This window comes from Manacus candei, unplaced genomic scaffold (assembly GCF_025592945.1).
Source record: "Manacus candei isolate 608988 ecotype Guabito, Panama unplaced genomic scaffold, ASM2559294v1 h1tg000003l, whole genome shotgun sequence".
NCBI classification, from domain to species: domain Eukaryota; kingdom Metazoa; phylum Chordata; class Aves; order Passeriformes; family Pipridae; genus Manacus; species Manacus candei.
In genome coordinates this window covers 9,234,427-9,255,997 of record NW_026138051.1, presented here as the reverse complement: position 1 = coordinate 9,255,997, position 21,571 = coordinate 9,234,427, and the positions used below count along the sequence as shown (strand labels likewise).

Sequence of the window (21,571 nt, the reverse complement as noted above, 5' to 3'; positions counted from 1 at the left end):
TGGGCCGGGCCGGGCCGGGGCCGGCGCGTTACAAAACCGCCTGGTTTTGTAACAACCTGCGGGCGCTGCCCAATGAGCGGCGGCGCCGCCGTCACGTGCCCGCCTTTATATAAGCGTTGGCGGCGGCGCGGGGCGCTCCCGGCGCGGGGCGGCAGCAGCACCGCCATGGGCCGGCGGGGCCGCGCCGCGCCCCCTGCGCGCCCCGGCGCCTCGCGCCGCCCGCCCCGCTAGAGCCGACGGCATGGGCTCGCACCTGCCGCCGCCGCGCCCCGAGCCCCAGCTGGTGCTGCAGCTGGCGGCGGGGGCTCTACAGGCGCAGAACTTGGAGGCGCCGGGCGGCGGCCTGGGGCCCGAGTGGCAGGTGCTGCTCGGGCGGGCGGACGCGCTGGCCTTCGGCGGGCGGCTGCACGAGGCGCTGCCGCTGTACCAGCTGGCGTCCCGCCACCAGCAGCTGCGCGCCGAGCAGCTGGAGAAGCTGGTGGAGTGCCTGGCGCAGAGCGTCCGGATCAAAGAGGGGCTGCCCGCCGCCGGACACCCCGCGGCACCCCGCGAGTGGGACGTTTTCAGGTGCCGCAAGTGCCAGGGCTTCCTCTTCGAGCCCGTTTCCTTGCCTTGCGGACACACGTTCTGCAAAAAGTGCCTGGAGAGGGACCGGGCGCCCCAGTCCCGCTGCGTCCTGTGCAAGGAGGCGGGCGGCGCGGCGGCCGGGCAGCTCCTGCGGGTCAATGTCATCCTCAGCAACCTGCTGGCCAAGTGGTTCCCCTGCCAAGTGAAGGCTTCGCAGCTCCGGCACGAAGGGAACCTCCTCTACAAGGAGAAGAAGCTCCAAGCCGCCCTGCAGAAGTACAACGAAGCGGTCAGCCTAGGTAAGGGCTCTCCCCCTCCCCGGCGCTGCCCCGCGGGGGACGCGCTCCCGCAGCCCCCGGGGAAGGCAACTTTGCACCGGCCGGGGCTCGCCCGCGGCCACTCCGGTGCCTCTCGCCCCGCGGAGCCCCGAGCTCTGCCGGGGGCAGCCCCCGCGTCCGGGGGGTGTGCCGGGGCCGCGCTCCCGCCGCCGCCGGCCCCCCGCGCCGGGCCCTGGCGGAGTGTCGGGGGTGCCCCGGAGGGGGAGCCCCGGGGAGGGGTCGTGGCTCTTCGGCCCGCGGTGAAACTGGGTCAGGAGAGCAGCGGTTGCGTAAGCCGGAGCCTGCGGTCCGGCCGGGCTCCCCCCGGCCGGCGCCGTTGTGTAACCGGCGGGGCCGGGAGCGAGCGGAGCGCCGCGCCCCGGGCATCCCGCCGCGCCCCGGGAGGAGCTCCACAGGGGCCGGGGGCCGGTCCCCGCGGACCACCGCCAGGTGCGAAGGAGCCGCTCGTAGCCGGGCGCAAAGGGAATGGCGGGGGATGCGTGTCCGGGATCCCACAACCCCGGCTGACCCGGCTCGGCTCTCCCGCCCCATCGCCGGGAAGCGCCTGCGGGGCTGTGCAGGGAGAACTTTTTGACGAGGTCCTTTTAATGCAGTTTGAGGAAAAGCAACTCACACACTGCACGCAGTAAGGGGGAATTAGAGGCAAGGTATTACGAGTTTCACTTAAATGAGAAAGTATTCTCAGAAAAGTGCCCAGCCTTCCCTCAGCACACGTTTTGTCTCGATGCTACAACGCGCCGCGTGTGTGTAACTCGGTGATCAGTGTAGTGTTATCTGATTCTTCACACTGTCACTTCTTTTCCTGTGTTGAGCGATGACACGAAGAGATCGTTATGTATCACTTAAAAACTTTGATGCCACGGATTTTGAAACTCCTCCCTACAGTATGCCAGCATCCCTCCTGCCGCCTTAAATGTCTCCTGTATGTTTCTACCAACCATCTGATCCTCAGTCAGCACTGGTAATTTATTGTGTGAGCGTCTCAGCATTTATTTATGCAATGTTCCCTGCAGTTATATAATACATAGCTGACATTTTGTCTGGAGTTGCCCAAAGAGGTTTCCAGATTTCATTTAGTACATAGTTATTTAAAAACTGGATATTTTGTGGGTTTGTGCAACTCAGAAGCACCAACATGTGTTTAACAAAAAAAAAAAAAAAATTAAGGAGTAAAGCTTATGTAACTAATTTTTGTTTTACTTAACCACTTTTTCTATTTCTTACAGCTCCAAATGACCACTTACTATATAGCAACCGGTCCCAGATTAACTCCACTTTGAAAGCTTGTGAAGATGCATTGCACGATGCAGAAACAGCGTGCAGGCTCCAGCCATACTGGTTGAAAGTAAGTTCTGACTCCAGTTTTACTTTGGTTTAAAATCTTGATACTACCCTGGTAGGAAATGGTTAGAATGGTCAGACAGCTGAATTTGAGGGAAGCTTTAAATCCTGTAACTTCTTGGACCCTTGTTGTTTACAGACATTTAACCATGGTATTCTCGAGCTTCCTGAGGTAGAGAGTGACAATCATGGAACATGAGCTAAGGCTATTGTCTTTGACCTGGATGAATATCAAGTTCATGAACTCTCTCTAAAAATGAATGCTGTGCTTGTATCATTCTATAAGGACAAAATTACGATTTTAGGAGATCAGTGCAGGGGAAGTAGATGTTTCCAAGATCATTTGGGCTCAGGTGCTGTGAAAGTCATATTTGCTTGAGTTGGAGAATATCCTGTAGGAGTTTTTAGGACCATTGCGGTTAGAAACACAGAGTGGTGGTGTCTAGGTGTAAGAGATGCTTATAGTGACTTTTCCTACTTAACTTTTTCTTCTTCAGAAAGATCTCTTGTAATTTCATCATGATTTTATTGCCTATTTTCATAACAAAAGAAAAAATACTGTAGCTATGGATGTGTTTCCTTGCAGGGTCACCTGAGGAAAGGACAGGCATTAGCTAATCTGGGGAAAACAGAAGAAGCTTTAAGAGAGTTTCTATTCTGCCTTGCTCTAGATACTGGGAACAAGACAGCCAAGTCTGAGGCACAAAAGGTGAGTTCCCTAAATCATCTAGAACTGCATTATTGTTTTCAGTGGCCTTTCATTAAGGAGGATGGGATTATTTCTTTTCCCCTCTCTCATTACTGCAAAGAGCTGCACAAATCCAGACATTTGAGTTGTATATTGCTCTTGAAGATAGGGAGGTAGCAAGAAAACATACTCAGCAGGTATGAGGTGGAAACAGTCAGGACATTAGCATCAGCAAATCTGAACTAAAACTGAGTTGTTAATAATTGCCACCCGCAGACTACTGTGATTCTCTATAGTCAAATTTCTGATCTGATTCCTAGCCTGGCAATCTATTACCAATGATGGAGTGCAGAAGAGGGGGAGTTGCTATTGAATGTTGTATCAGGCCACTGACTGGCAGAATGCAACACGCAGCACTCATCAAACTCCACTTGGGAGCAGCAGCTTTCTTCCCACTGCCAGTCTCGCTGTGCCGAGTATCGGTGTGTGAAGGAGGCGTGAGAGAGGAAGCAGCCAACAGAGGAAGAACTGTTTTTAAAATAGTTTTCTAAGGTTGCTAATAATTAATGCTAAGTAAGCAATGAAATGGATCTGCAGTGTGACTTTTTTCAGCAGCAGCCTAAGATGTGTGTGAACTCTTAAGTGGCTTTTGTGAATACTGCTCTGTGTTGCACACCCCTCAAAACTCTGATTTCCTGTGAATCAGTATTTTGACATTTGACTGGTTTTTTTTGTTGTTGTCATAGCTAAAAGGCTCAGTGTGGCAGTGATAGCTAATGGCAATAAAACCATAATAGTTCTATCTTCCTTCTATTGAATTTTCTTTTATGGCAGTGTATTCATCCCATTCTCCATAACTGGTGGGGACAGGAGGTTTAGGGTTTCTGTGTACTGTAACACATAAGGCTTTCTAAAAGTAGAATTCTTACAGTAAAGCACTGTTCATGAAGGTAACAGTATAACCTGTATGGCTGTAGGACGATCAAATTTCTATCTCATTTTAAATATGGTTGAGATTTCAGTCTCCTGGGAGTTTTTTGTCACTGATGTTTGAGGGTTTTGTTTGCTGTTTTCCCCAGTGGGTTCCACGCAGTCTTTCATTGTCATTGTGTCATGCTTTGTGCTCATAGTCATGCTGGGAGACTCTGTGCACCAGAGCAAAAAGACAAGAAACAAACAGATAGGTTTCTAAATCCTGACTCCGAATAGCCCTAACCAAGACACTTGATTTCTGAGCAGTGGGGTTCCGAGAAAAACTAGGCTTCTTATGACCAAAAGAATTACTCGTGCACTCATCAGACACAGAGTTCATCCATGATGCAATGTTTTACTGGGTCATTTCCAAGGCTGTTTGCATAACAATGACATACTACGTTTTACCAAATTCTTTGGGTGCAGCTGTGATGTTCTGCTTGTATTAACTGTCTGCACATGTTACTTTGAACATAGTGTGATCCTGTGGAATCCTTTTTGGCTTTAAATAGAAATCTTGGCTGTCATGTGGCTTCCTCAGACATCAGCAGGATCACCTCAGTAGTATGTTGAAATTAGTTTTTGAAGTGTGAATCTTCTATTCAGCTCTGTTTCTTTCCTTAAATAATCATCTGATAAGCTATGCTATACAAGGGGCTTCAAGCTGCTACTTGAAACAGATCCACTTATTTTCTTATAGCAAATAAAGAAATAGCATTTTTCTACTGCCTACCTTTTTTGTATTCCCACATAAGTGAATTAAAAATAGCTACAGTTTACAATATCAGAGACATTTACTCAACTGATCTTGGATTAAGCCTGTGAGAGATGAGTGCTTTCTGTACTAGTAAACTCCAGTGAAAGCTTCTGATGTGCAGCAAAAAAACGTACTTAAGAAAGATGGTAGTAATTTCTGGTGAACTTTGAACTGCAGGACAAAAACAACAAAGGCATGTTGTGTGTCACATCAGAGAATGATTAATAACTTTATGGGCTTATTTAACTCTGAAAATGTTTCTTGCTGTCTGTTTGGCCTGTATTGCCATAGCTCTTGATCTTTTTGTTCCTACCCTAGTCTAAAGGGCTCTTTAAATGGTTTTAACAAAATCAAGGATGCTTCTTTCAGCTATTCCCTTACTTGCTTTTTCATTTAGAGGTTATAAGGAAGGAACTAAGCAGTGAAGTGTTCTGTTTTATATCACAGCTTCTACTTAGTTTGTTTTCACTCATCCCGGGAAATGCTCAGGAACACTTACCCGATATCCTGCAGCTGTTGTCACATCACTCTAGATTAAAGGGGAATCTCCTAAATTCAGTGGGATCTGGAGGCACCAGCCATAACCTACAAAGGTTGCTCAAGGTAAAGATCAAGTCTGATGTGTGGTTCTTAATTTGTTGTGTGTTTTGTGTTCACATTGGGAAGCCTTCTCTCCTTTTTGCCTCTGGGAGATAGGAGGATACATTTTCTCAAATTTTTACTGAGTTTCAGAACATACAAAACAGTGTTGACTTACTGAAGTCTCCTTAATTGACTTTAATACAAGTCCTCTGTTGTTCTGATAAATTTTGTTTCAGAATTGATTGGGTTCAATTCCTCTAACTGTCATTAGCTCTTCCAAGTAGTTGGTAGTGGGAAAGGGCCTCTGAAGATTGGATTGAGATACCCTCAAAAGCTGTGAAATGTTAAAATCTAGAGTTTCAGCTTGAACCTGTAACTGGTGATGTCAGTGGCATTCAGAGTCTGTATACTACTTAGAGGTTATTGTAGAGCTGTGTCAGATACATCAGCAACTTTATAAGTTTGCTTTCATAGCCACAGTTTTGTAAATGGCTGTGGAGGTTTACATTCATGGGTGTGTGAGGACCACTTCTGCTTCACTGAACTTTGGGATGGGGTTTGCATATACTGTATATGTAGGAGGAAACTTCAGTGGTCCTTACAAACAAAGTGGTAGGTCTTGAGCAGCCTTGTTGAGACCAATAAGAAACAGTCAGTGACCTTGCCTTCTGGAAAGGCTGTCAGGATATTCTGACAAGAAATCCTTCTGTATGACCCTTTCACAAAGTCATTTGAGGAGCAGTTCACCCATCTTTCTGCATGTTACACATCACCACAGCTCCTGCTCACAATCCACACTATCTGTTTTGGGGTTCATCTGGGGAGTTGATGTTACAAGCTGACAGGTGATGTCCTGTAGCCGTAAGGGGATAAACACTGAGTGGTTTATCCTTTGCAAAAGAAATCTGTCTCGCAGAAGGAAGCTCTGTGTACTTTCTCTTATATATTTTTTGTATTTATACTGCTTCCTTGAAATAAACTCACGTTGTTTTGGTTGTTCTGATGGTTGATGCCATCATTATGATATAAACAATATGCAGTTTTTCCATAGGTTAAGTGATAACAACACATTTAACCTGAGATCTAGCTGCATTTCTGCCTGAATCCAGTTTCATGACCTTCAAGCTATAAAGCCACATAAAAGGGCTGAAAATATTCAGTGGTGGGGGTGGCAGAGAGGGAAAATAATTTGAGTTTGTTTGTTGGTTGTTTTTTGTTTTGTATTAGAATTAGCAATTCTCAGACTCTTGCTTCTTGACCTACTAGCTTTTTCCTGGTGATCCATAATATTAAAGATTTGTGACAGGTTTGGGGTCTTTCCTTACCAGGTTGTTGGATGATTGGTCAAATGTCAGTCCTCTCTTTACACAGGTAAATGTGGAACAGAAAAAGGGTTTTTCCATTCAAGAGGAACCAAATGTAACTACTTCTGGTAGTTTGAGGAAATCGATGCAAATTACAGAGAGCAAAAAGGACTGCTCGGAGGAGGAGAACAAATTCACCACCATGCCAGAGTCTACTTTACTCATTTCTGAGAAATGCAGCCTCCTGAAAAGGAAGTGCTGCTCGGAAGAGTTGCGAAACGCTGAGGTACCCTGCAAACTGATGAAGAAAGGTATGTTTAATTACACACAGGATGGGTTCCATGACATGGAATCCTTGGGAACTTTGCTTTTATAAAACTCAAAGGAAGAGAGTCCATATTATTACACTTTGGTTTTTAAACTTTCTGTTTTGCCTAATGAAGGCATGATGTGGAATCTTTCCTGTATGTGGGGAGAAAAAAGTCAAAAAAGGGTCAAAGAAGTTTGGGCCAAGTGCTTGTTTCTCAGCAGAGCTTTAATCTTTAAGGAACATCAATGTTGCATGTGGTCTTAATGCTTTCTGTATCAATTTTAAAAGTTTAAAAGCAAAAATTCTATTTGTTCATTATAACTGGCCTTGTTTTCATGCTGTGGGATGTATTTACAATGGTACGACAGAAGAATTTGTCTCACTTTAGACTTTCAGCACTAACAGTGTTTTGACATTGATTGTTAAAGCAAGACCAAGTTACTCTGTAACTGGGTATAATGTGACCAAAATTAAGAGGAAGTATGAGGATTTGCTTTGCATAGAAATTATTGTAATGATGCTTAATGGTTCAGTAAATTAAAAGTACATACAACACCCATTTAAATATCAGATGTTGACAGAGATACATGGAATAGTATTGTGTTTGCATAGTTCTGTTCAATTATTTTTTTGTCTTATTGATAGATACAGTTGATACTAAGGAAAATAGTACTGGACAACATATTCCATTTGAAGTTGTGGATCCATCAGATTTGGACTGCTCCCTGTGTATGAGGTATGCGCTGTTTTCTCATGGATGTCTTTAGCTTTCAAGCTGTATCTTTTTCCATTTTATGATCTACAGATTTTCTATCTTACTTGGTACTTATTTTTGCCCTGACTTGAAATAAGTTTTCACTATAGTCCAATGATGCATTTCTAGACCTTTGGTTCTGAGCACTGTTCATGAATAGGGACTCTTTGATCTGCTCTAGGCTACTGATTGTTTTGGGAAGGGCATGTAAGGTCACACGAGGATTAAGTGTGTTAGTGAAGGTGTCTGGAAGATTTCCTCTCACCACTGATACACACCTACCCACTGACACATATAGTGCACAAAACCATGGTTTGTCCTCTGGAATTTGTAGAGCTGTTTGTAATGTTACAAAAAGCACAAAATAGCTGAAGAGACCACATCCAATGAATATTCTGAGTTTGCATGTGAAGTACTGTGTTGCTGCTATTGCAATAGGAGGATCTTGCAAGTAAACAAGAGCATGCTTCTCCTCTATTGCTTAAGAGACATGTTAAGTGACATGGGTGTCACTCCATTTGCTTAAAGATCTCTTCCAGTTAAACAGCAGGTATTCTTGGGGACAGCAATGACTTGATAAAATAAGTAGGAGTTGTCAGCTCCATCTATTTTACTACTTGTTTTGTAAAAAAACATTTTAACTTTGGCAAAAACACATGTGGGGTTTTGTTACTGACTTAGAAATATTGGGAAGATGTTTCACTCACTGCAGTGAGTGTTGCTTAGGTTTGTTTTTTTTTTTAAGTACCCAGATCTATGAATAACACATGGTGGGGTTTGCACTACATTTTAAATTCTTAAATAGCAGCCTCTTTATGGATTTACTTCTGAAGGCCTGTGTTTTGAGAAATCTGGATTTGCTTTGTTTTATTGTTTATATGTGGAGAAGGGGGCTTCAATTTATTCCAGACAAACTGAAACCTTTGAGGGAACAACTGCTGTTGTCTGATTTGCTTCTGCTTGAAATAAATCAGATCTGCCCCCTCTCCCTCTGCCTATCTACAACTGAAATGTGTTCCAAAAGTTTATACAGCTGTCAAAACACTCAATACTGCAAAGAGCAAACCTTTCCTCTAACAGAAAGCCACGCAATTAGTCTTAGGTTGTTTAGTGATTCTACATGTTTATCATGTCCACACAGCATTTTTCAGACGTTTTTAATGAAGTTAATTAGTCCTACTTTCTCATGCTGTGTGTTAAGTCAGAAAGAGCCAGACTACAATACATTTGTAAAGGAATTAGCCCAAGGATTACTGATTCCCTTACAGTATAGAGGATGGGGGTGCTGAGCTTGTAATTGCAGTCACGAATCCAGGCCTTGCATCTAGAAGGATGTTAGCTTTGTAACATCACTGCACAAGGGAGGCTTGTGCTAAGGAAAGCTGTCATAAGATCTTTGTTATTGATTGATTATAATTATTTCCTGCCATGTTCTTCAGAAGTATTTCAGGGATTTGGTTCCTGAGGTACTTTGGACTAATTACCTAGTAACCTACTGACCTGTTCATAATTAACTTCAGGAGCTGTTATTAACCTGTTTGTCTGGTGGAGTGGCTAAAATGTTACTGATCTACATTTGCTCCCACAGCAAGCAGAAAACACAAAGTAATAGTCAAAGCAACATACTGGTGTGAAAGAGACTCAGGCATCCTAATAGGAATTCCTTGTCTTTTTGCTAATGTTTCAGATGAAGTCAGTCATTACTAAGTAATTACATATGCAGTCCAGTACCTACTGAAACACATTGTACAATTCAGTGTTTTACACAGTTAAAGCACTAGGGAAGCCTTGGTACAGTGAGGTTTCTGTTTATGAAACAATTAACAAGTGTTTTCAGTTATACAGTCAAGCAGCAGTAAGATAGGTGTGGTATTCTAGATACTACTTCATATGTTCCATTGCTTAAATGTCATATTTATATTAACTAATGACATTTAATAAACTGTCCATGGCAGTCCTGTTAAGAGCTGATTACATTCTTAAATACTCATCTTGTTAAAGATGCTGTTAAATGTGGGTTTACGTATTTGTGATTTCCACAGGTTTAATAGAACATAGTGTACTGTTTTGATAAACTAATATTTTAAAGGAAACTTATTAATTTACTTAAATTATGGTTAGACTAATATTTGAGACCTTAAAATGCTTAGACAGTATGTTGTAAAATACAGTATATGCCAAACACTTTAGTTTCTAGTTTTGAATTACTTCTATTTTTTTATTATTGACAAGGAAACATCACTTTGCAATACCACATAATCATTATAAGGAAAAAAATCCTTACATGAGAATAAGTGTCACAGAGGTACTGAGTAAAGGTTAAATACCATGGTACTTTGCAGATTTGGCCTTATATATTTAAATATTCTTCTCGATGAAACATGAACCTAATGTCACTCATTCTCCAGAAAAGCAGTCATTTGAAGGTTAAAACCTGTCTATGCCAACCAGAAAAAAAAAAGTCTCCATTAGAGCTGGCAATAGTAGAATTATAAAATCATTTAAGTTGGAAAAGACCTTCAGGATCTTTGAGTTCAGCCATTAACCCAGAACTGCCAGGTCCCAGTTTATTGCAGTCACTGATGTGGGCTGTTGATGCAAATAGCTATTTTGTGCTTAGCTCTACTCATACAAGTAATCACGTGATTTCCACAGTAATAGTTGTGCAAGTATTGCTCCATTTCATTAGCAAAGTCAGATGGTCCCAATTCTGGTTCTATTTATTGCTCACATAGAGGAAAATTAAATCCTGGCTTGTTGGAATTTCATGACAATATTGTCACTCACATTCATCAGAGTTCACCTTGGGTGACAATAAGAAAGTCTGTAAGCTGAATAAGTACCAACGTTGGTTGAAGAAATGAAAAGCAAGAATCAACTTTTTCCCTGTAGTAGTCAGTAGTTAAGTTAGTGAATGAATTCAGCTTTTTTGAGTAGCAGCCTTTTTCTTTTACTTTGGTACACGATATTGTTGTCTTTTTGCTTTTGGATTTTTCAATCCAGGCTCTTCTATGAACCTGTCACTACACCTTGTGGACACACCTTCTGTCTCAAATGTCTGGAGAGGTGTCTGGATCACAACCCAAAATGTCCCCTGTGCAAGGAAGGGCTCTCAGAGGTAATGTTTGGATTTTCTCAGCATAAGTTCAAGTGCAAGGCATAGGAACACCTTCACCTTCAGAAACCCTTGATATTTCCCAACTCCACAGAAATATTACATAACTTAGGAAGAATGTGATTTTTTAAATGCTCTTGTGAGTTATCAAGCATGGATAGTCTCTGTTCAAACCTTAGGACCAGGCCTGTGCTTAGAAAAAGGTGACTTTACTTACTTTCCAGATTTCTGAAGAAACTGTCTGTAACATAGAGAATAGTTGAAGAAACAAATCTTCAATGGCAGAGCAAGCTTAAGAGATCATAGAACCACAGATATCAGGAAATGGGGGTAAAGGTGGATCCCATGTGCACAGGCACCATACGCTGTGAAATGCTGGACATTGTCTGTAACTGCTTGTGTGTGTTTTTCCTGCAGTGCTTGGCTATGAGGAAATATTGTAAAACAGTGCTAATGGAGGAGTTAATAGCCAGATATCTTCCAGAGGAACTCACTGAAAGAAGAAAGATTTATGAAGAGGAAATAGCAGAGCTTTCCAAGTATGTAATCCATTTATGTAAAATCCAATCTGTAATTCCACTGCCGTTAGCTGTGAATGGCTCCGACTGCTGTGGAACAGCAGGCTGAGGTGCTGACAAAGGAGCTTCTTTCTCTGTGTCATTTTAGAGAACAGGGTCCAGGTGAAACTGTGCTTGAGTGAGCATAAAATCTGCACACTGGGCTAAACAATAAACAGAAGTAGAAGAAATCCAGAAGGTTGTTTTATAAAGGAAGTATAAAGCAATGTGGTTGCTTTCAGTGGACCTCTGTGAAAGGCACAGAGTGAGACAATAGGTGGAAGTAGTCTGACAGGATGGGGGTTGGAATGTACTGGGTAGGGAAGAATTGGGATTAAGGAAAATTAAGTAAATAAAAGCAATAATGAAGATACAATAATGCTCTCACTAGCAAAACCAGAAAGCATAATGAAAAATTCTTCTACTATTAAGTGGTATATAAATATAATATCTAGTCAATTGAGGGAAAACATTTACTTAATCCATTAAGAATTTTTTTCCAAAGATGTTGTAATTTCTATTTAAAGACATCATAATTCAAAAGACTATGTTACTACATATTTTATACCTTGTCAGTGGTTTGGTAAAATGTCACATCTGATTTGTCCTTTCTCTCTTACAGCCTAAATAAGAATGTTCCCATATTTGTCTGCACAATGGCTTATCCTACAGTCCCATGTCCTTTGCACATCTTTGAGCCATGTTATCGCCTGATGATTCGGAGGTGCATGGAGACTGGCACCAAACAATTTGGGATGTGCATCAGCGACCCTGTAAAGGGGTGAGTGAACAGCGTGCTTGGACCATGTGATGTACCCACTTAGTCTGGAGCCAGTGTCTTTGGAAAGCTGCAGAAAGGTCCATGGTTATATATCTGCAGTAGTTTTCCAGCAGACAAAGTTTCTTCATAATCATGCTGCTTGAAGTCATTGAGAAGACCGAAGTTTCTCTCTTGATCACTTGGATTCTGACTAATATGACTGATTGTTCTCTCAAAACACACGACTAGTGTGTAGCATATGAAATTGAGCTGCAGACCTCTTGTAATACATGAAAAGGAAGTGTATTTTCTACTATTTTCAAATCTGTTGAATGCTTTGGCACAAGAAATCAAGTTGAAATGGCAGTACAGCGCGTTGGGGGGTTTACTTTTTTATATTATGGGATATGTTTATATCTTCAGTGTTCTGAATATAGTGGAGGCTGCAGAGGCATAACAGAACCATCATAAAGACTGACTGACCATTTACATTGACAATTTACAGTCGGTCTTGGGTAATTTGACCTCAGTGTCTGTCTCTGTATTTAGATTTTCTCCCTTCTTTTTATGGTATCTACCTACTGGGTACGTATACACTGTAAGAAGTATAACATACACAAAGTACCCACCTACAGAGTTAAATCTGCTGAAACTGTGGAAACACTTTTTTCTTTATAGATTTCATAGTCCTTCCATAATTCTAATATTCTGAATTGCACTTGCCCTTCTGTACAAATTGACTGAACATATTAGGGTTATGGAGAAAGTGCTCTTCTGACCTATATAACTTTCAATTTCATAAGATGTTCCCTGTATTCCAAAACATCCAGTTAGCATTAATCAGATTAGACAGCCTGAATCTTCCTGATAGTTTTGCAAACAATTGTGGAATAATTTGAACTACAACAGGTCAGTATTATGAACAATAGAAATGAGCTGACATTGGTAAATACCTCTGTGGTAGGGACTGGCTGTATGGCAGCTCTGTGGAACTAAGGGTGGAGAGAATAAGACTTGTTTATTTGCTTTTGTTCTGATTTCAATAGGTTTGCAGATTATGGCTGCATTCTGGAGATAAGAAATGTTGAATTCTTTGCTGATGGTCGCTCTGTTGTAGACAGCATTGGCAAGAGGAGATTTAAGGTGATCCAGCACAGCCAGCGTGATGGATATAACACAGCAGATATTGAGTACATTGAGGATCAAAAGGTAAATTTAGAAATATTTCATTTAAACTGTATTACTTTTGAAATTCTAAGTGCTTGTTTTCAGTGAGTTCTTCTTTGTAGAAGTTTATAGTAAAACAAATTTGTGGTATTTATTAAGTGCTCATGGTTAAGGTGGGAAACATAATAGTTACCACAAGCATGCACACATACTGCCCATGTACTGAAGACTGTGTTTCCTAGAGGCATTTAGCAGAGGACAAAACTAAGTGAATTCAGGAATGAAATCTTACTGCTCTTCTAGACAGAGTAACTGCTATATATAAGAGGGTAGAGAGGGAACCTGCCTCCATTTGCATGGAATCCAGTTAGAAAACTCCCATTCAGGTAAGAAGGAGCAAGTTTGAGCCCACAATAATCTTCAAAATTACATTAGTTCTTAAGAGCTTTCGTATGGGAGGATAAAATGTCTACTCTAAGGCTCTACTAATTTTTTTTTTTTTAAAAAAGCTTTGTATGGTCTTTTCTTCTGTTGTTGTATATGATGTTTGTGTAAAGGCTTTTTTATATAGCAATCCAGAAAGTGCATGTTCTGCAAATAGATATCTTTGGTATAGAATACAGGGAAAGAAAGTGAAGAATTTGGACTGGGGAGGGAGAGCAAAAGGGGGAACACCAAATGAGCTTTCAGCGTTTATCCCAGAACTCTCTTGGTGTGTTTTTTTTTTCCTTTTTCTTTCCCTCACCCACCTCAGAAAATCCTAAAAATGCTGTGCCTTCCCCAACATAGAGACTGAACAAACAGTAACCTTCCCCCTTTTGTTACTCGTTTCAGGTGCAAGGACAAGAATATGCTGCATTACTTGTTCTCCATGATTCTGTCTATGATCAGGCATATATGTGGTTTAACTCCCTCAAGCAAGCACTCAAAAGTCGAATTCTCAGTCATTTTGGTCCAATGCCAGCTAAGGATCCTGACCCACAGGTATCCAGAATCAGTGGCTTATGTAACTTTTGGAGACAGAAATAGCAGGGATATCCGATAAGCTGGCAGGCATTGCCTTTTAAGATGAAAATATGAATACTCTGCATTTACCCCACATAAGCTGAGCCTGAGTTCTATTGCCATACACCAGCAGTAGCACAGTTGTGAACAAAAGCTCATATTTAATGTTGATAACTTTCTAAGGCTACTTATCTGACTATATTAATCCCAGGAAATGGAAATGCCTATTCTACCTCCTCAATTGAAGGATGAAGTGTAAATAGGCAAGAGAAAACCTGGTTCTCTTCTTAAAGGTCTGCAAATGGTGGGGTCTTAAAATAACAGAATGGAACAACAAAAGCTAAATATGAAGAACTGTTATGAAGTATGGAGAAGGGAGGCAGGAATCCCAAAGAGCTGGGTCAATGATAACATGGGAAAAAAAATACATTTAAAAAATCTAGAAAGTCCAGCCTATAAATCGTTGCTAGAAGTAGAAATGCCTTCAACATTCTATTTTTAGGAAAGGTGAAATTTGTTTGTAATCTGTTTCAGGGGAACCTGTAAGCACAGCCATTAGGTTGGTGATGAAATGACCTAGTTGCTAGATTGCTGTCAAAAACTGTGTTTTCGAAGTTAGATCTTCAAAACCAGGACCTTGCCATCTGTATGAATCCTGACTTCTATTTTTCTTTTTCCCCTGGCTGTAGGCTAACCCTAATGGGCCAGCCTGGTGCTGGTGGGTCCTGGCTGTCCTTCCACTTGAGAACAGAGCTCAGCTCCCGTTCCTTGCCATGAAATCCCTCAAAGACCGCTTGAATGGCATCAGACGTGTCCTTACGTTCATGTCTCGTACGAGATCACGGTGATGGTGAGGAGGAGAGCTGTGAAGTCTCCCACAGTCCTTGACTGTAGACTGTCTCTTGTAACTTCATATAACTGCAATAATGTCTTACAGATTTGAGTGTCAGGATGTTTCAAGCCTGAATTTCAAAGAGAATGGGTTATAAAGAGCAGGGGATGTTTATGGATACTTCAGTAGTTTCCATTTGGAAGTCTGAGACAATTATTCAATCACTGCACTGCTAAACTAATAACAAATGTGATAGAACAAAAAGTGATCTTGTTTGCCATAAACCTTTTAAAAATCTTAAGGATTTTTTTTAATTTATTTTATTTTTATTTTTTAGTGGATAAAGGATGAACTGTGCAGTTTAATGTGAAGCAGAAATAATAATGTTAATGCATTATTTCAGTGAACTGCAAAGTCTTTTATTCAAATGGTTCAGGTTTTATATAGCATTGTGTAAAATAATGTTCACAACTTCTGTTTGATAATTTATTTTTGCACTATGATTTTTTGTTTCAAAATGTATATTATTTATGTGTTCATTCGCTAAAGGAAAGTGAGCTGCTCTATTTATTTATAGTGTTTTTACCCTGTATTTATGACTGGGGGCAAAAATGATGATTCTTGCAGTGCACAAGCAACTGCTTTGATAATTTTTCAGTTATTTCTGTTCAAATACTTTGAATGTTTTTCTACTCATCCCCAGTTCTACTGTAGCTTAAGAAGGATTTTTTCCCCTGAAACATCCTGCCTTGAAGTCTTTGAATACACAGATTATGTTTGAGATAATTCAAGCACAGTTGTTGGAGGTTGATCCTATGCTTGTGACTAGGTTTGTGATGCAACCAAACAGTCAAGCACGTGCTTAACCTTGAGCATGAGTGTTTAAATGCTTGGATAAGTTTGTGTTGATCAGGTGATGTCAGTGGGAATTGACCATAGTGGTGACAGAAGGATCTATTCCCTAATTTTTCACAGAACGGAGGATAACTTGAAGTTGAATTTGTATCTGAACTCTTTCTTGCAAAAATGGACAATGGCTACAAAGTGCGAAGAAAGAGCCACAATATATGAAAAGTGGCTCATCCTAGAGAAAACTGGAAGTACTGGTGTCATTTCATTGTAGGTTAATACACAGACTTTTTTTTTTTTTAATCAACTCTTGTTGCTGTTAAGATGAGTTTTATTTCTTTTAATTGTTTGGTGGGATTTGGCTTTGGAGTGTGTGTATGGGACGGGGAGGGGGGAGTTATTTTGACCTGTAGGACTCAGAGGGCAGTTTGTGTCACATAAGAAGGAATATGTTGTAATAAATGCTATTTATTTCACCCCAATCTTCAGGTTTCTGTTAGCTTCAAATCTCTACCCAGCCATTGCATTTCTCTTAAGAGACTGGGTAGTGTTGCTAATAATAGTTAACTGCCAAGGAAAACAAGTGAATTTTAGCATGATTACTGCTAGCTATAAAGCAGGTAAAAATAGGGCAGAAATGAGAACAGGAAGTATCTTGGTTTTGATTTTTTTTTTTTAAATCAACGATTCCTATACTTGTTTTTCTGCTTTTATTGCTCACAGTGTACCACTTTCTGGGACTGCTTGTACCTCCATCTGACTTGGGCTTTCACTGATTTCAATGCGAGCAAAACTGGGCCTTTTATTCTAAGCTACTGTTTTCCTTTTCAGTGGCAAAAGCTAGAATGAAGTGAGAATGTTATGGAATGCTACACATTTCTTTGATTTTTTTTTTTACCCAGGACAGTACTCTGCCATTTCATGCCTCCTTTATGAAAAAATGCAGTAGAATTTAATGTCATTTTTCTGGGTGTTTTTCCATCTCATCAGAAATATTTATTAGTTAAAAGTAGTTTCCATACTGTTACGTTTTTATAAAACTACCTTTGTTCCCCTTTTTGTTAAATTCCATAGAACATTTCCATAAGGGTACCAAAGCAACAAATGGAAGACAAACATGTTTCACCTTTGTGATAAACATGGAATGTGTATCCTGTTTGCATTGAGCTACTCTAGAAATACTACAGCTTCCTTCCTCACTGCTAGATTCCTGCATTTCTTCCATAAGGGTACTTGACATGCTGTAAACAATGTATAAAAATACCTTCATGTTCTGAACAGTATCAAGTATACAGTGGCTGACACCTGCTATGACATTTGTCTTCATAAATCAATAATGAAGTGATTTCCACTTGTTTGGAAGTGAAGCTGCATTCAATGCAATTCTTCCACAAACCATTATGTATTATTGCATAACGTAAGGGCCTCATAGTGCTCCCATAGGAAAAAAAGCTGTCACTTTGTTACTCTTATCTGTGAGAAAAGGACCTTAAATATTTAATTTAAACTGTTTTCTCACTGATGTCATTATTCTTTTTCCCTGCATGCTATGTATTCTACATACTCATTCTGCCAATTTTGTTGTTTTAGAAACTGTCATGGAAAAGAATCCTTGGTTTTAAAAGTGAATATTATCTTTTCTGTTAGCCTTGACTGAAGCTGCCAGAATTTCCTAAGCAGAGACTCTCGTACATGCCCTGCATCATGAACACCCAGTGCATTTGCTGCCACCTGGAAACACTGGACCTACTGCATGTAATGCAAACAGGTGATCTGCACGTGCACAACAAATCAAACACATCAAAAAGTTCATCTGTACACGTACAGTAGCATTCTGGGGCTGCTCTATGGCCACACATCCTAGATTAATGGCTGCAGTCTACAAATTCCATCAGAAGAAAAAAACAATATTGAGAAAGAAATTTGTTAGAGAACACAAACCTGTCCAGAAAAAGCTGGACAAGGGATGGCCCTAGCCTGCAATAAATTGAGATGGTAAAGTTTCAGTAATGACATTTAAAAACCAAAAAATCTTCTAGTTATGCCACATCATCGCTGACTATTTTTCAGTTGTGTTAATGAGTACAAGGATGTAAATGCAACATTTATCACAGGCATGAATAAACAGCTGAGCAGATCTAAAAATACCTTCGCTTTAATTATAGAAACAGCATTGATCAGATAAAATATTAATTGGGGGAGTATTTTATTTAAGCTCTTTGCATTTTTTTCTAGACACCAAACCCAGTTCCATAACCAGTCTTGCTCATCTGTTAAAAACAAAAAAAAAATCATGACTCAAACTTGTATTTCCTGTGTGATCAGAAGTATTGATTAATTGTTCTTGTGGGGGCATAAGTAATGCATAGGCTGCTTAGGAAGTAGTTCAGTAGTTTTAATAATGAAATGATAAAATGGTGTGATAGGCCATTATGCTAAGTCTTAAGTGATGTTCTGGTGTTAGATGTAAAAGTTTCTCTTATTTTTTTTTCTTTAAGTGCTGATATCTTCCATTACCTTATAGCAATAAGAGATACTGAATGGCTGGTCTATTGCTCGGCCTGTCCTTCTGTCCTGTATGACTGCTTACTGACAGAACACCTCAACCATGGATTTCTTAATCCAAAGATTGTTTTAGTCTAAAAAAAAAAATGTGGATTTGGTCTGTCTTAATCTGTGCTGTAGAGAAAGAGCTTCATAGAATTGAGTTCTGTTTTAGATGGTCTTTTCACAGAATTGTAGAATCCCAGGTTGGAAGGGACCTCAAGGATCAGCTGATCCAAATTTTCTTGGCAAAAGCATAGTCTAGACAAGATGGCCCAGCACCCTGTCCAGCCAAATCTTACAAGTGTCCAGTGTTGGGGAATTCCAACACTTCCCTGGGGAGATTATTCCAATGACTGATTGTTCTCATTGTGAAAAAATTTTCCTTTTAATGATTTCTACTTGGTGCTGAACTTCTACTGATGTTTAAATCAATGACAGGCAGGAGTTGTATTTAAATGCAATGCTTAGGAATGGAGAACATGTTCACAAACTCTTATTTAAAAAACAAAGTGTAAATTAACTACAGGGGTTTTGTGCATAAAAACCCCATGGACCTATATGCACTTAGAGTAGTGCTTCCCATTTCCTCCAAGTCCTACATCAGATGAACTCAATCTCTCTTTTCAACCCCTGCTTAGTTCTCATTTAATTTGTTGGCTTCACAACAGAAATTGTAACTAGTGCAGCACATAGTTTAGGATCTGGGGTTTATTCCAAAGCTCAGTAAATCACTGAAAGTCTTACAGCTACAGAAAAATGGTAGTTTGAGCAAAGTCACTCTCTTGAAACACTTTGCTAAATAAATATTGTCTGAAAGAAGAAAGAAACTAATCTGCTTAGACAGGATTAAAATGGTGGATAATAAAAACCTGAACTATTACATTGACTTACTCATCCAGGTATCATGTGAAGTGCTTACTAATGTTGGAGTTTCATAAGGTCTAAAGTAACCCTCACATAGAAGTGCCTGTATTCTGTTATTGCCATTCTTGAGCTTTTTAATAGTCATAGCCATATATTTTATAAATATAAAACATATGCACCTTTTAATCTTTACATTCAATTTGCAGAACAAAGGTTTACAGAGCAGAAGTGTAGCAAAAACAATGTAATAGCTTCTATAATTCCCTGATGAGGAACGGGAGAAGTACAAAAATGTGGAGCAAAAGACTATCTGTGTAAGATGTCTTAATTTGGAACCATATACTTGTCCAATTTAATTCCATCAAGCTATGTGGTTACAAGAGTGCCAGAAATATATCTATCAAGCCATTTTAAATAAAAAGTTTTGTGGACTTGTATAATCCATTTGTTTGTAAAACATCCTTTTGTGCACTGTAATGAACTTGAAATGTAACTTAAGTTATACTCTCATATCACTGGACAGAGTACTGTTCAGCTACCTCTACATAAGGTTGAAGTAATTTGTTTTTTCCAGATTTGTTTGCGTTGTCATATAAAATATATTTTAAAAAAATCATAGTCCAAAGAACCTGTATGTGTTTGTAGATGTACTTATAACTATGTTGTACCAATGAAGTCTGTGTGGAGAGTTGTTTCCTAATTAAAATTTTTGTGTTCTTTACTCTTTGGCTTCCATAACAAAGAACTACAGAGATGAACAAATATTACACGGGAGCTACTTTTTGTAGGTATTTTAGACAAAGGAAAAAAGAACAGCTGGATCCTGCAGTCACACAACAGCACTTGAAGCGAAGAAGCCAAACCACAGAAATTAAGTTGTTCAAACCTCAGAATTTGTAAAAAAAAGTACAGCAAGTGCTTTTCTTTTTTTCCTTCCCTTGTTGCTCTAGTAAAGTAAGAATAATGGGAGCTGAAGAGGGCCTGGCTTACAGTACTACCCTGCACTTCTCTGGACTTTGCTTCCTCTTATTCCCTGTTTTACATTTGCTTTACAGCCTGCTGTGATTTAAAACTATGACCAGGATACCTTCTCATTTACACTCTCAGGCAAGAATGCATCCTGGCCACACTTAACCTGTATCTATGTGGTGTTGAGAAGATTGTTTTTAGTGAAGAAGAAGTTCCATAGGCTTATCAAAGCCATTAACTTCACAGAGAAAGCTCGAGAATAGTTTTATTCATAAACTTAAGAGTTTATTCTACTAAAAAAATGAAATCTGCAAAGTGTTTTGCAAGTCACATATGTATGGGCTGCTTCTTTTGCCTTGTCATTTAAGCAAGATGTAGCCTGCTTGTGACTTGCTGCCTAAGCCCCAGCTGCTGCTGGGGTCAGAGGTTGGCTTGCTGGTCTCTCGATGTAAGCTTATTCAGGCCCTGCATTTATTTTAGAATCCAGGGCACAAGCTAAGGCTGTATATGGTGGGCCAACAGCTCATTATGTCAAGGCTGCTATTTTCTACAACAAAATACATTTGCTTCTGAGTAGAGGAAGTGCTTCGGTTAAAGTGCTTTTTCACTGGGAAATAGTAAATAGTCAAAACTGAAGCTTTGCTAGGGAAAATGTTGATTTAAACTATTGTTTTTAAGTCATAACTTTAGTTTTGAAACCTTTAAGATCAGTTATAAAAATGTGGGGTTTAGATGCAGTATAAAACAGAATTTAAACCAAATATAGGATAGCAAAATATTTCCCAACTATTTGCTCACTGTGTTCTTGTTTTATAAGTGTACCTACACAGATTGATTCAAATGATATTTGAAATATGCTAAAGTCATCTACGCTTACATAATGCTTCATATTAAAATTATCATTAGCAATTTTGGATGATCTCTATCATATGAAGCACTTCAAGAAGAACTTCCATTTCCAGTCAGCCTTTGCTTCCCAGTTCCCTGACACAAGACCCTGTGCTGACTTCACTGTGGGTGTGAGGCTGAGGGAAGGGTGTGCCACAGGATAGCTCCTGGCTGTGACCTGCCACAGCTTTTCAAATGTCAGTCAGCTGTAATACATTTTTTATTCTGTGAATGAGATGCCACAAAAATCCCGGAACATCTCTTAGCATGCTGTGGTTCTCTGTATGACTGGGTGAAAGGTGTGGCAACAGTTTTTAGCTTCAAAAGGTGTGCTGACTTCTCAGTTTCAACAGTTCTTCAGCTCTGCTGTAGGAGTTATGGCTTGCCTGGTCTTTGCTCCATACT

General features: G+C 40.3%; 1 protein-coding gene across 4 annotated transcripts; it reads left to right on the top strand.

Annotated features, from left to right (window-relative positions):
- The first annotated feature begins 150 nt into the window (after nucleotides 1-150).
- Nucleotides 151-20,030, top strand: LONRF3 (LON peptidase N-terminal domain and ring finger 3). Of its 4 annotated transcripts, none has more exons than XR_007904024.1 (13): nucleotides 151-866; nucleotides 2,132-2,250; nucleotides 2,833-2,955; nucleotides 5,111-5,266; nucleotides 6,617-6,860; nucleotides 7,505-7,595; nucleotides 10,617-10,731; nucleotides 11,146-11,267; nucleotides 11,908-12,066; nucleotides 13,092-13,254; nucleotides 14,047-14,196; nucleotides 14,907-16,168; nucleotides 17,546-20,030. XR_007904024.1 is itself a non-coding variant. In XM_051784202.1 (13 exons), exons 1-12 carry the CDS (start codon nucleotides 242-244, stop codon nucleotides 15,063-15,065), a joined length of 2,226 nt encoding a protein of 741 aa, XP_051640162.1. In that variant the 5' UTR covers nucleotides 151-241; the 3' UTR covers nucleotides 15,066-15,067; nucleotides 17,546-20,030. The 4 variants fall into 4 exon arrangements, 3 of the variants coding, with proteins under 3 accessions (XP_051640162.1, XP_051640152.1, XP_051640172.1); XM_051784202.1 differs by having other exon boundaries at nucleotides 14,907-15,067; XM_051784192.1 differs by having other exon boundaries at nucleotides 14,907-15,067; nucleotides 16,025-20,030.
- Nucleotides 20,031-21,571: the final 1,541 nt, after the last annotated feature.